Below are 15,142 nucleotides of genomic sequence, written 5' to 3'. Positions count from 1 at the left end.
GCTGCAGTCAGCCCTGTGCTACTTCTCTAGAATTAGCCACACTCTGGAATTTTGTATTTATCATTATTTTCTTTAAAGTTTTATCTCTTCTTGATGTATCCCTAAACAACATATTGTTTAGTTTTGCATGCTTTTGAACTTATCTAAACAGAACCGTAATGAATGTATTCTTCAGTTCTAGGTTTTTAAATTAATTAATTAATGGTTTTCAGAGATGGGTGTCTCGCTCCATTGTCCAGGCTGGACTTGAACTCCTGGACTCAAGCAATCCTCCCACCTCAGCCTCCCAGGTAGCTGGGACTACAGACACCCTCTGACATGCCTGGCTTCCTAGGTTTTTTTTGATCAGCATTAGGAGATTCACTCATGTTGATACATGTTGCTGAAGTTCATTCATTGACATTGCTCATTAGTGCTTCATTGCATGACTCTAAGGCTTTGGTTATCTGTTTTCCTGTTAATGAACATTTACATGGTTTCTAGTTGTGTTATTATAAGCAATGGTGCTGTGAATATTCTTGTACGTATCTCTGGATAACAATGTGCAAGAGTTTCTGCAGGGTAATTTCTTTTATGCACATGTATTTTTTTTTTTTAAAAGGTTCCAATCATAAGAACTGTATGAACACAAACACTCAATTTTGTGCTGTGGCCGGGCGCGGTGGCTCACGCCTGTAATCCTAGCACTCTGGGAGGCCGAGGTGGGTGGATCGCTCGAGGTCAGGAGTTCAAGAACAGCCTGAGCAAGAGCAAGACCCCGTCTCTACTAAAAATAGAAAGACATTATATGGACAACTAAAAATCTATATAGAAAAAATTAGCCGGGCATAGTGGCGCATGCCTGTAGTCCCAGCTACTTGGGAGGCTGAGGCAGTAGGATCGCTTAAGCTGAGGAGTCTGAGGTTGCTGTGAGCTAGGCTGACGCCACGGCACTCACTCTAGCCTGGGCAACAAAGTGAGACTCTGTCTCAACAAAAAAAAAAAAAAAAAAAAAAAAAAATTTTGTGTTGTGCCTTTTTGGTAACCTTTTCCTCAAAATTTTTCTAAACCCTTTTTGAACATGATATTTCATCAAGTGACTATGTTAGAAGTTACTTGAATATTCCCCTATATTTCTTGACAGTTATAAATAACACATCTTTGTTCATTAGAGTTTTTTCTTTTTAGATTTCAAAGAAGCCGATTCTTTCTTTTTTTTGCTTTTTAAAAAATTATGGTAAAATATACATAACAAAATTTACAATTTTAACTATTTTAAGCCTAAAATTCAGTGGTATTAAGTACATTCACACTGTTGTGCAGCCACCACACTATCCATCCCATGAACTTCTTCATCATTCCAAACTGAAACTTTGTACTAACTAAGAATCATATTTGTTTGTTTGTATCTGGCTAATTTTACTTAGCATAATGCTTTCAGGTTTCACCCATGTTGTAGCAGGTATAAGATTTCATTCCTTTTTGGGGCTGAATACATTTTTTTTACATACTGGATTTTTGGTAGAAAAGTTACTCAATAGTGCAATTTTTAAGTAAAGCAGTATGAATTTTTAACAGTTCTTGTTGCCTTAAAATTGTTCTCCCACACAGCCACATGAAATGTTTTGTTTCACTATATTCTTGCTAGTAATGTGTATTATAAATTAAAAAAACCCCAACCCTACTATTTTCATGATCTGCTTAATTTCAGTTTTAATTTAGCCAGCCTATTATACAAATTGGTTTGCCTTCTCCTCCTTGAGTGTTCGTAGCTGTAGTGATAGCTAGGACATGCAGTAAACATTTGCTCTGGGGAGGGCTACAGCAGACAGCTTGGGGGTCACGAGAAAAAAGCCTGTTTCGGAGTGAAATTTTTGCTTTGCATAACATACAGAGTAACAGATTTTTACATGGTTAATGGGATGCTAGCTGCTTTCCCAGAAGGAACCCCTAAGACAGTTCTCAGCAGGAGGCGTATGTGCTTTACCCCCTTGAGATTGTCATTCTGGCTGTGTGGCATCAGGGGAGATCAGAATAGCAAAGGGATGTGGCAACTAACTCTGATGGTTGCCACAACTGCCTGAAGCCCTGAGTGGAGAGGAATTCCGAGCCATTAGGACCAAACAGGGGAAAAAGGGTGCTGATTAGTTGATATTAGGCATAGTATGGTCTCGGGCACAGAACTAGGGAGTAACAAGCCCAGAGATGCCCCTTGGCAGCACTTCTTGATGTAGACCAGTTAGCCTTTTAAATGACTGCATTTACCTATATTTATTTATTTTTTCTTTTGTCTTTTTTTAATAAAAGAGATGGGATCTCGCAATGTTGCCCAGCTGAAGCACATGGCACACTGCAGCCTCAACTCCTGGTCTCAAGGGATCCTCCTCAGCCTTCCCAGTAGCTGGGACTACAGGCATGTGCCACCGTGCTGGACAAAATTTACTTATATTTCATCTGATGATTGTGCTGTATTTATTTATCTATTTTTTTTAAAAGGGCACTTTCAGGCTGAACACAGTGTCTTATCTGATCACACTGATCATGCCTTATTCAATATATTTTTATTGGACATCTGCCGGCACTGTGTTAGACTCTCTAGGCAATACACAGTCTTTGTCCTCTAGGATTTGATACATAAAATGCTAGTAACAAAATTAGTTAGAAGCAATGTAAGACACAGAAAAGTAATACAAAGAAGTAGAACTGCCTAGGAATGTTCAGCTAATAAAAACTGAGAGTACAGGGGTGGAGGAGCTCTGGGATCTGAATCACCCTGGGATTCTCCTAAAAAATGTACCAAATTTCCCCTTTTGGTGTCTAAAATAATTAAAGCATCTCTGCATTCTTCCCCTTCACTAGAAATAACAGTTTGAATGAGAACAAGTTAGTGATAGTGTGAGAATGAGAAGAAAAAGGATAGAAAGTTTGGATAGATACATTGATTAGAAAAGAGGAAAGAAATGAGTTGAGGGGCAGAGGCATAGGAGAATAAATAAGAGGGGAAGAGAGGCAACAAAGGAAAAAGAAAAATTGAAAAGAGGGTAAAAGTAAAGGGGGAGGAGGAAAGGAATTGACAGTGTCGGGAGCGGGAAGAAAAATGGAGGAACAAAAGGGGAGGGGGAGGAAGAGAGAGGGGAGGGGCAGGGGGAGGGGCAGGAGGGAGAGGAAGGTAGGAAAAAGGATGGATCAGGAGCCTCTTTTCTCAAAATTCAGAAATAATTCTGATATTTGTTTCTATACACTTTGCAAACACATTTTAGAAATGAAAAGAAAATCATAAAAATGTACTCCATAATTTATCATATAAATGTTCACCAAATATTTCCAGGTTATGTTTAAGAGTGGAAATTAAGTTGTCCTAATAATATATATATTTTTAACAAGTGGAAGTGTTTATAGGAGAGGTGGGTGAGCCCAAACTCTTTCTAGATTGTTAACTCATGAAAATCAGAAATCACTTTTAGAATTATATCTGTTCAGTTAAACAATCAGTTTTTTAAAAACTAACATACTATTAGGCTGAGTCCCTTTTCTTTGTAAAACTGCTTTGTATATGAAGGCAGATTAAAGTTTCTTTAATGAATTTTTTGGTGATGAAATACCAGTAAATGATACATGTCTTAGTTTTTTAAACTTATAAAAATAAAAATCATAGCACCATTATCCCTTCAGAACTCTGAAATATTTGAGGCAGCTCCTGGGGAAAAAAAAATCCTAACTAGAAATAGGAATAAAATCCATTAATCTTATTATGAGTAAAATTTTTTAAAAGCAAAAAAAATAATTTCCTTTTTGCTAGGCAATTTCTTTTAGTATTAAAATGCATAGATGATCTGTGGCTAAAATCAAAATAACTTCATGGAGTTTGACATTGTTACTGATTGATTATGGATTAAAATACTTTAAATACTTAGAAGATATGTAGATTTTAGGAACAAAATTATCTCACTAGGATTTCCACCTTAAATGATATTTAGATATGGATTCCTTCTCTTTTGTTGCTTTTTATAATTTGTTTTATTTTGAAAATAACATGTATTCCCTTGTCTTTTCTTGAATTGTACAATTTTCCTCCAAATGAATCACTGATCTAGTTTGCATTTTGTGCTGTAGGGACTAAACAAAATTGTTCATTATCTTTTAACTAAATGATTTTGGAGTAAAAAGGAAAATTGCAAAAGGCAGAAAGAGTGTAGTGTGAAGAATGTTAATGACCATTTCTTCTATATATGTCAATAGGGGCTGGGTGGAGTAGTTTAATTTACTAGCAAAATTAATTTGGAAACCTCCACTTTTAAAGTTAATAAATGATTCTCTTTCTTATCTAAGACTTTCTACATTGCAAACTTGAACCAAAACAAAAAATTGAGAGGCTTTGTCAAACACTGTGAGACCCACAGAAAAACAAATTATTGTTCTTTTTTCTTCTTAATTCCTCTCTCTGGAATAAATAAATTTCTTTTTAAGATTTTAAACACTGAACACTTTTTGAATGAATGATAATTTGAAGGAGGCAAATTTCCTTTTCTGCTTACAGTTTTCTTACATTTTATGAGATATCCTAAACACATAATTATCCTTATTTATTTGACAGGAGAAAAATCTGCATGTGGTTTTAAACTGTAACTAATTTACACATTCTCAAAGTTTATAGGTATTTAAAAGAACCACACTAAGTCTTCAAGTTGTAGGAAGAAACAAAACATCCCAAAGCAGTAACAATAAAAAAACAAGCAAGCAAGCAACAACAAAATAAATAAAAACCAAACAAACAAAAAACAAATTCCTCCAAAAGCTTCAAAACCTTGAAGTCAAAGCAGCCATATATTAGGAAATGTGAAATTTTCTTTTTCTATATTTTGTAGCAACCACAATTTTATTCCAAAATTGATTATGGTTCATTGGAAATAAAAGAAAAAAATTCTATTTTAATGTATTTCTCTTCTGCTTTCCATTTTTTCTTTCTTTTGTAAAACATGCTAAACTTTTAAAACAGAAAAGTCACTGATAAATGTTACATTTAAAATGCAATATATGTTTTGGGGATTTATCCAAAGGAGCTAATCCAAAAAAGTAAAAAATTTGATGTAATAAATATATCTAAAAATAATGATTAATTATTTATATACATTAACTGGGCTGAATTAAAATATTTATGAAAACATTGAGGCAGCATGGGAAAATGCTTGTGGTATAAAAATAAAAAATTAAGATATAAAAATAAGATGACAAAATTTAAAACTATTTTAAATGGACAAATGCTGGAAAGAACATTTAAAAGTAAAATTAATTTTGTATGCCAGTGGTGGAATTGTTGATTTTTTAATCTTCTACTTCCCATATTTTAAAAAGTTGTTTTATCCTCTTAAATTTTTTTTTCCTGTGTGTATTTGTATGTTCACACTAAAGGAAAATGGATCAGAATCCTATCTTTAAAACGGAGTCAAGTTTCAGTGTTTCTGAATTCAGAGGGGAAGCGAATTCTATAACTAGACCAAACAGTTCTCCAGGAAAAATGAAGGTGGAGGAAGCAGAGACGAACAAGAGGAGAAAGAAGTATAATAATAATTATTATATTATATAGGATACACAGTATATATATTATACAATAATAATTATTTAGGAAAATAACAATTTATCCTGCAGCTGTATTTGTAACTTTTACATAAACTAAATGTAACTCTGCATTGAAGATTCATCTTTCCCAAAGAAGCAGTGTAGAAAAAGTTGTAAATACAATGTTTATAGTTTTCTTTAATATTGAAAAGAAAGAAGAGTAAAATGAAAAATTATGGTGCCCCAAGTCTGCCCATTTCTATCCTTAACCTAGGCATGTGAGTCTTGACAAGAAATAACCCTTCTTTCAGGGTAAATTGAGTGCTGAGCTCACTCTGAGGGGAGAGTTGAGGCATCAATCATCATCATTTAGTCCCCCCCCCCAGCCTAAAATAGCCTGGTCATTGAGGCAAAACTGATTTGGGGGCTAAAAAGATCTGTATCTCACCCCAGTTGCCTCCTCTCTCTGCTATTCTTGCAGCCTTTGCAGCTTCTGACTATACACACATAAGCCCTTTCTTGGGGGTGGAGAGGATTAGAATTCAGTGAAACAGCTGATTTTAAAAAAAGGACTAATAAAAAAAGAACTAATCAGTTTCAATTTAGCAATAATTGATCAATTTTTAGTTAATTTAAAAGAATTTTTAGATAGACAGTTCAAGTAAATTTATATTTTCTCTTCTTCTGTCATGTTAAAATACATTTTAAAAACTGGCTGATTTCAGCTAACATTTAGACTTCTATTACATTTTTACATAGAAAAAATCAACTTAAAAGTGAACTGACTTCAATTATTTTAAAAAATTTTGTTTCCCTTTGAATCTAAGATAGTAAAAGGTGGGCTACATTTTCTAGGAATTTAGAGGTCTGGATGGAGATTTTTGTGGGGTGTAACTTGCTTTTGTTTTAGGAATAAAGAGATAGAGCAGTGGATATTTCCCCTAGGGAGAAAATCTGAGAACTGCTTTTATTATACCTAAAGATTCAAATTAAGTGAAGGAAACAGCACTTAAAGTTTCTGGGAACTGGGATGCTCTGCCTAGTTACCCTCATCCTTGTCCCCCAATATAACAGAAAAGATTTAAGAGGCTTGGGACTCCTATTTAGGAAAAGGCCAAGAAATACAACAGGCTTTTTGAGACCATCTTTTGGCCCTTTCAAAAGTCCACACACATCACCAAGAAAAGTTCCCGGGCAACAGACCCACACATTCTGGCCAAGATAATTTCAGTTTTTTTTTTTTTCTGGACTCTAATTTTCCTGAATTCTCTTTTCTTTGCAGATTGTATTCAGCTTGTTTTTCATTTTTAAAATGTTCATTGAGTGCCTACTATGTGGCAAGCACCGTTTCCAGCTCATTGGTTTGATTTTAAAATTATGTTTGTGATCAAGAGCTGACCAAATATTAAGAGTCAGATGGGGGGAGGGTCGGAGATGTGGGGTGAGACACAGATATCTCCCACCTTCTTGGACGGAAAACATTCTTTTTCTACTCAGCGACTAATAGCTTATAGTATTTTAATTCCTGTTGTGCCATAGGAAGAAAAATATCACAAAAACAAAAATCCGACAAACACGTGGCAGGCTAGAACAAAACGCTGATCTGGGGAGGTGGGTTCTAGGGTGGTGGAGGAGATAGAGAAACCGAGTTGGAAGCCCTCCCCCGCCCCCACGTCCCAGCCCCATTTCTTTTCAGCGCGCCGGGAAAATGGGGAGGGGGACAAAGGTGCTTGCTGCATGTTGTCTTTAAACTCCCGACTTTTTGAACGGTATAAAATCATCGGACAGAAGAGCGGAGAGCTGAAGTCGGAGTCAGCTCACTGACTCTGCAAACGAAAAATAACAACAATAAAAAAATTCAAAGCATTCATATTGGTGTAGTCAACACGTGTTGCAGAGTCGGCCCAGGCAGCCGGCGACTGAGACAATGGGGTCGGGGACTGGGGAACGGGAGAGTGACCCCCTTCCTCACCTGCCCTCGCAGCACGCGTGCCCCGCACATAATTTTCCTCCCTCCCGCAGAACCCCGAGTAAAACCCCAATTTCCGCCCTGTTAAGGGGGACTCCAGCATTTCTGGGGGTCGACCCCCATCTTCCCCAGTTCCCTGGGCGAGGGGGTTCCAGGGTCCCCGGGCCGCACTCTCCGCCACCCCCTGGCGCCATCCCAGCCCCCGCCGCTAGAAACTCGTTGGCCTCGCTCGCCGTGCTGCCGGAGATCCAGGGCTTGCGCGTGGAGCGCGCGTCCCGCTCTCCGCCGCGTATCCGGGACTCCGAAACGCGCGGCGAGCCGCCCCCTCCCCCATCGCCCAGACGGGGTGCGACCGCCCACGTGTCGCCCCTTGCCCAGTCGGGTCCTTCCCTCGGGCTCCGGGAGCCGGAGGATCCGGAACGAGTTGGTCAAAGCCGAGGGAAAGGACCAGGGCGGATCCGCTTCCCCCTCCCCAGGAACGGGCGGGGGAGGGGCCGTAGCCCCCTCCCCTAAGCTCCCGCCCCTGGTTCCCCCGTCCACGGAGCGGAAATTACCCCCTCCCCCCGCGGGTCTGACCTGGGGACGTGGGCGGGGCTTCGCGCTCGGGGGCCCCCCCCCCCGCCCTCCGCCCCTCTCCCGCCTTCCCGCCGGGATCCGAATCCTGCACCCTAAACAAAGTTCGGAGACCCGAACCCAGCCCTAGGAGAGCCCCAGTCAGTGTCCCGGGTGGAGCAGGCGTAGAGGACGCCACCTGTCTGCCCCCGAGTCTGGAAGGGAAAAGGGGGACCACTGGGATCTCCACCCGGTCACTCCCTCCCTGAGACCTCCCCCTTCGGTTAGCTCGGATTAGTCCGAGCTACCACCCTTCTTCCTTCCCTCCCACCCTTCTTCTCTCTTGGGGTCATCTCGGGCCAGAACCGCGCGTTCCCCCAGGACCCCGAAACGTTATCATTTAACAACCGGACCCCGGGCGCGAGCCACCCTTTCTCCCATGGGGATCCTGAAACACGATTTCCTGCGGCTCCCTCCTTCCCAACCGCGGTCCCCCCGTGTTCCCAGCTTCCCGGTCGCGCGGTCATAGTGTTCCCCGGTCCTGGATCCCCTGAGGCGGGGGAGTCTCGTGGGGTTGCGGTAGGGAAGACGGAGACCCCCCCCCATTAAAAATCTAGGGGAAAGGCGCCTTTCTTTTAAAATCACCGGCTCGTGCGACCCCCTTCTGAAGACCCCAGAGTCCTCGGCTTCTCTTTGTCTATCTTGGCCGTCCCCCGCCTGTCAGTCGCTAGCTGTTAACCGAGGTGGGGTGGGCAACCCCACCCCCCCAACGAATAAAAAATACCGCACATTTTACTCATAAAGACAAGGGAGATTCTGGGGTCCACCACCCTCCCCCAGTTCTGGCCGGGGTAGGAGGATGGGTGGGGGCGGGGCGCTTCCCTAGGGGCCAGGTTCTTGCAAAGGGGAGGGGGCGACTAGAGCTTCAGGGTCGCTGCCCCCACCGGCCCAGTTTACTCCTGGGGTGAGTTGAGTCCCCCACCCCCAGGCATGAGATTGTTGGATTTGGCCTGAGGGCCGAGGGGCCCTGTGGCGTCGGGGGGTCTTCCCTTGCAGGGTGGGTGGGGGCTGTCACCACGTGGCTTTGCCTTTTTTTTTTTTTTCCGCTCCATTTTTTTTCAAGTCGATTTTATTTAGAGGCGGCTCCAGGGCGGCCGCGGAGAAACGTGACACACCAGCCCGCTCCGAGGGGTTTCGGACGGAAGGGAAGGAGCAGCGTCGCGTCGTCCGCCTCCCAGCGCTCCGCGGGCACTTCTCCCCGGCTCTCCCCGAACTCTCCCGCGACCTCTGCGCGCCCTCAGGCCGCCTTCCCCGCCCTGGGCTCCGGACAACTTCAGGGGTGGGGTGCAAAGAAAGTTTGCGGCTCCTGCCGCCGGCCTCCCCGCCTCTAGGCCTAGGAGGCTAGCCGCCTGCGCACGCTCGTTTGGCCTTGCCCGGGACCGCGTCCTGCCCCGAGACCGCCACCATGAACAAGCTTTATATCGGCAACCTCAACGAGAGCGTGACCCCCGCGGACTTGGAGAAAGTATTTGCGGAGCACAAGATATCCTACAGCGGCCAGTTCTTGGTCAAATCCGGCTACGCCTTCGTGGACTGCCCCGACGAGCACTGGGCGATGAAGGCCATCGAAACTTTCTCCGGTAAGAGCACAGCCACCTCCCCGAAAACACCACAACGAAATCCCTGAACAACGGAGACTTGCGCCTCCTCTTTCCTTGCCCGCCAACTCCTGTCCCTCGGGCCCGCACCGAGCCTCGACCTACCGTTTTCGACGCCCCCCTCCCTCGCACAGCAGACCCCCCACCCGCGCGCGCAGAAACACTCGGGATTTCCTCACCCCCTCCTCCCAGCGCGGGAGGAGAAGCTCCGGGTTCCCTCTGCCCCCTCCCCACGGACGGGGCGGGAGCCCCCACTGGCAGCAGTGGCGGGGGTGGCAGAGGCGACCCCCAGCTGGGCGTTATTTCCACATCCAGCCCCTCCTTATCCGCGGCTGGACGGCCCCCCAGCTTGAACACCCCCAGGTTCCCTCCTCGGTGGTAGGCCTTTCCAGGCGTGGAAGGGGTCCCCGCACTGCGTCTTATCTCTCCGCTTGTCCGTGGGGACAGCAGCCCTCCCCAGGACTGGGGAGGAAGGGGGTCCCGCCTCCCGCCCAGGGCCTGGGGCTTGAGCCATTTTGATTTGAAAGTGGGGCGTGAGCGGGGTGGCGCGGCGGCGGCGGCGGCGGCGGCGGGTCGCCATGCTGCTTCCCGAGACGCCCAGGCTGGGCCGCGAGGGACCCTCCCCGCCGGCCCCGCTCCGCTCCCCCCGGTCCTCTCTTTCCCTGCCGGCCCCGACAGGTGACCGCCCCGCGGCCTGAAGCCCTTCATCTTGGCCCAACAGAAAAATAAAGTTTCATTCTACACACTGCCCACCACCCCCCACTTTCTGAGAAACGGGGAGCCGTTTCTCCTGCCTGCTAATCTCCACATCTGGGAGCCGGACAGGCATCGCGCCCACACAAATGATCTCGCACTTTACCCAAATTGGGCTTCTAGGGCGATCCACTCAACAAGCCTAAGTGATTAAACAAAACAAAAATTAAGAAAACAACGAATTTATAGGCTCCACTATTCCTAGAGCAACCTTTTCCCCTCCGGCTGCGGAAGCCACTGCCTGGATCCCCAGGAAGATCTCGCATCTCAGTAACTCTGGAATTACCCTAGTGTCCCCTTCGTCTCAACACCCCCGACCTGTTCACGCTCTCATATCAATTTTTTTTTTTTTTTAATCTTTAGGGAAAGTAGAATTACAAGGAAAACGCCTAGAGATTGAACATTCGGTCCCTAAAAAACAAAGGTAGGAAAGAGCTCTTCTCTGGGGGGCTGAGAGGCTGTGTTCAGGGGTCCTTAAGCGTCTCCAGTGGAAGAAACCCATTACTGGCCTTCCCACCCCCAACTCCGGATGTTGGGGGCAGGGAGGGAAGATTGACCAAGATCTTGTAATGGGTGGTTTACAGCTTGTAAAAGGGGGGGAAAAAAAGTTGGGTCTGGGCTAAAAGATGTTACTTGTAGAATTAAAAGGGGGAAAATGAATGGGGGAGAAACCTTGTGGATTTTATTAAAGGTGTGGGGTCGTTTTTTGTGGGGAAGTTTAAAATCTTCGAAGAGTTCAGACCCATGGCGATTTCTGCAACTTCCTAGCAGGCCTCATTTTCTGTTTTTCCCGATCCTTTCTACATCATAATTCTTAAATGGTTTTGGGGAGAGTCCCCTTCTACTTTCCAGAGGAAGTGGAATGAGTTTCATGCCCCCCCCCCAAAAAATACCCTTATGCTTGTGCGTTACTTATATTTCTGCAACAGGCAAAGACTCTTCTTTTTCCACAGACCCCTACCCCCAGTCCCTCACATCTCACATCACCACCCTCCCCCACCTCCGACCCCCGCCCCAACTGGATTTTCCAAAGAATATGCCTTAGCTGTACTATCCTTTTTGAGCCCCCTACCCCCACTCCTTCAGTCCATTGTTACAAGGGGACCATCTGGGGTGAGATCTTTGTGTTCAGGCTGCGAGCTGGGGCTCTTTGGAGGGTCTAGAACTCGGTGGATGAATGGTGTGTGTGTGTGTGTGTGTGTGTGTGTGTGTATGTGTGTGTGTGTGTTCATTCCAAAACCCTCTATGCTCTTTCAGGAAAAAGGGGTACTTCCATCATGCTTCCTGAAAATTGGTAGTGGATTTGAAATCATTGATTTCTTGATTGAACTCTGAAATCTTTTCTTGAACTCGAGCTGGGAAGTATAAGGGCAGAGTCTTTCTCCTTTCTCAAATCAGACTTTAAACATGTTGACAGTGCAGAGTTTGTGCTCATGTTGCTGGTTGGAAAGCAGCCCCCAGTAAATCTTTGATCCTAACCCCCTGTTCAACTGGAATAGTCTCTGGCCTTTTCTGGGTGGGAAGGTGGAGGGTGGGTGACTTTTTTAGGGGGCCCACTTAAGAGGATCTGGGAAGTTTAACGGGAGATGAAAATCTGTTCAGTGGTTTCGTTTGAGATACCTAAGTAACTTGGAACTATTGTATCGATAGATGATCAATGTGGCTTGTTAGTACATTTGTAGAGTTTGTGATTTAACCTTAAATGCTTGAAATACTTTGTTACTGGAAAGGCAATTATAGTTAGGAGTAAGCAGGCAATAAAATTTGAAGGAAGAAGTCTTATTTATTATTTTGAAACATTTCCTGGCGATGAGAATAAGAGAAACTAATACACTGACACTAGCAGATTTATTGAGATTATAGATATTTGAATTGAAAGCTGAATGTTGATAAAAAGTATCCATAATAACTGGCATTCTGACATATGTGGACATTTTTTCTTTTGCTCTTGAGGATGGCTTAAATTTTAAAGGGAATGAAGTGAAAAGCAAGAAAAATAGCAAAATGTGATGAAATGGAACTCAAAACATTTATATTTTAATTTTCATGGTCTCCTGTATTTATGGATCTTTTTTTTCCAAGCCATCTGCTTGCTTTGAAGCCATTTCTAGGCTCATTCTTGTTCCCTCCAAAATGCATTACTGAGGGCTCTTTTTTGAGTTGGAATGGGGAGAGGGTTTGTGAGATGACTGAGTAAAAAAACTGCCTCTCCACATCCATACTAAATTAGATCTTGTGTGTGTTCTCCCCCTTCCTTAAATAATTTTTGGGTCCAAACTTTAAGTCCATTTTGTTTTCTTTTCTTTTCATTTGGGGTGGTGATGAGAAGGCACTTCATTTTTCCAGAATGAATCAGTTTTTGAAGTCTCAGGATTTAAAAAAGAGTTTGTTTGCATTAAGTCAGTTTGCTCTATCATTTTGTGTTCCCTGAGGAAGCATGTTGTGGTATGTATCTTTAGTCTGTGCCTAAAAAGTATTTTTTTTTTTTCAGTTAGGTTTGTTACTAGCTTTTTTAATCTCATGGATGTATAAAACAGGAACTAGTTAGTTATGACTAACAGATTCTAAGCAAAATGAACAACTGTACATATATGTTTTGTGTGTGTGTGTGTGTGTATATATATATATATATATAATATATGTACTTTGGTGTTTTCACTGCTTAAAATAGAAGAGAATTTTTCTTGATGCATTCAGCTCCAAATGAATTATGATTTAAATTTCTAAGAGGTTCATAAAACCCAGCAACCTAATTTTTTTGTTTTTTTAAAGGGAGAAATCAAACAAAAGATATGTTTCAGCAGTTACCTCTGAACAGCCCTGATTTTGAAGTGTTAATATATTTTGTTCTCATTTTGAATCTGTTTTTTTCTCCCCCACCTCCACTGAATCTATTTGATAAATATGATTTGTACCTTTTTAAGAACTCAAGAGACTGAACACTATCCATTTAAACTGAAAATAGCAATTAGTTTGAATTTTTAAAACGCATGACATAAAATTTCTCTGAGATCACCTCCCAAACTCCCTCTTAGTGTTGGAATTTGATTAACACTTTGGGCTTTTTGTTGGGAATTTGTATATATTCACTGCCAAATATTGGGACAAAAGAGAAAAACCAGAAGAATTTTTAAGACAGTTGTGGAAAGGGTTTATATATGTTTTATTCTGAGAGACTTAAGAGTATTTGAGGTAAAGGGATACCATTTTAGTGTGACTTGTTTACTCAGGGAAATTATTGCTTTTTAGGGGAATTATATTTTTGTTACACTTGCCACCGTGGTGTGTCTTTTTCTAGAGGACTGTAACCTAAAGATACCATATTTGACAATTGGTGTCATCAAAAATAAAAGGTGTTACTGTTAAAAAAATGAAAGAGATGCACTGCATTAATTTCTCTAGGCAAAATGCATTCAAGTTTGGTGATTTCTTTAGGCAGGTTAATGGTGATTCTTTCCTTTAAGTTGACTTAAAATGAGGTGGGCTAACACTTTAAATTTCCAGCTATTAAACAAAAATTAGTCTCATAACCATTCATAGAAGTGTGAGAACACTCAAAAGTGTTCAAACTTGATTCCTATTTTACTCCTGAATTTGCTGAACTTAGCACCTTAAAAAATTTGTGAAGGGATGTTTTGTAAATGGCAACAAATATTTTGAATTTTATTTTAAGAAATGGTTTGTGGAAGTTCTGAAGAAATAATTGGATCACCAAATGTTTTTAAAACAAGCTGAAAATTTTGGCTTCAGAAATGGGTTTGCACTTAATGGAAAAGGAATACCCCTTATACTTTGGGGCTGAAAATGAATGAAGGGGAGTTAAAAAACAAGGGAATGAAAAATACTAGAGCGAGAGGATTTTTCAGGCACTTTTACTTTACTTTGTAATTATGGATTAGTATCCAAATTAAAAACAAAGTTTATAACTCATGCAAGGTGAAAGATACATGTGACTAGTATTCAACAAGTAAGTTTAAAGTAGAAACAGTTTATGACCCTGTTAGGAAAAAGATTTTCTTATTAATATTAGATTAGTGATTTTATTTTTTTTCTTTACATTAAGTGAAAAAAATAGTTGAATCTTTAAGTTGTTCTGTTTGGAGAAAAGGTGGAAATCGGGGTACAGTCTTCTCATTTTAATTTCCACCTAGAAATTAAACTTTACAAATTTATAAATTAAGTTTTCTTCACTGCTAGAGAAATGCCGGTTATCATTTGGGTGGTCAGTATTTTAAGATGAAATATCCCTGAAGATAGTAATATTTGGCTGTCCCTTGGAAGAGTTGTAGGTTTCCAGAACCCCTTATTTTTTGCTGCAAATTAGAGAAATAAAATTTTACCCTAATGGTTTCTCAGATGGAGAATTTTTTAGTAAAGAAGGGAAAGAATTGCAATTCCCATCACTGATTTATTTAAAGTATAGTTAACTGTTCCAAATGTAAAGTTTTAATGGCACAGCTTTTGGTGGAAAAACAAAACATACTTATAATTATGTTTCAGAGATGAAATACATGACATTAGCAATTGGAAGAATCTTGATTCAAAGGTCTTGAGCTTCTAATCTTTTAAAATTACCTTAATATGTATCATTTGAATCTATGTGTGTGGGTACTTTTAAGGCTTATTTTTTAAGAGTTTATTTATTTTGTACTTTAATGGGTAACAGCCTGTTTGT

General features: G+C 41.9%; 1 protein-coding gene across 3 annotated transcripts in view; it reads left to right on the top strand.

Annotated features, from left to right (window-relative positions):
• Window positions 1-9,521: 9,521 nt before the first annotated feature.
• Window positions 9,522-15,142, top strand: part of IGF2BP1 (insulin like growth factor 2 mRNA binding protein 1) — a 40,106-nt gene continuing 34,485 nt past the window's right edge. For all 3 annotated transcript variants that reach the window (XM_069481265.1, XM_069481264.1, XM_069481262.1), the window contains exons 1-2: window positions 9,522-9,696; window positions 10,831-10,891. In XM_069481265.1, coding sequence (XP_069337366.1) covers window positions 9,522-9,696; window positions 10,831-10,891 — 236 coding nt within the window. The remainder of the gene's footprint in view (window positions 9,697-10,830; window positions 10,892-15,142) is intronic.

Source organism: Eulemur rufifrons, chromosome 9 (genome assembly GCF_041146395.1).
Source record: "Eulemur rufifrons isolate Redbay chromosome 9, OSU_ERuf_1, whole genome shotgun sequence".
NCBI classification, from domain to species: Eukaryota; Metazoa; Chordata; class Mammalia; order Primates; family Lemuridae; genus Eulemur; species Eulemur rufifrons.
Note: the sequence above shows the minus strand (reverse complement) of the source record. Positions and strands in the feature narration are given on the sequence as shown.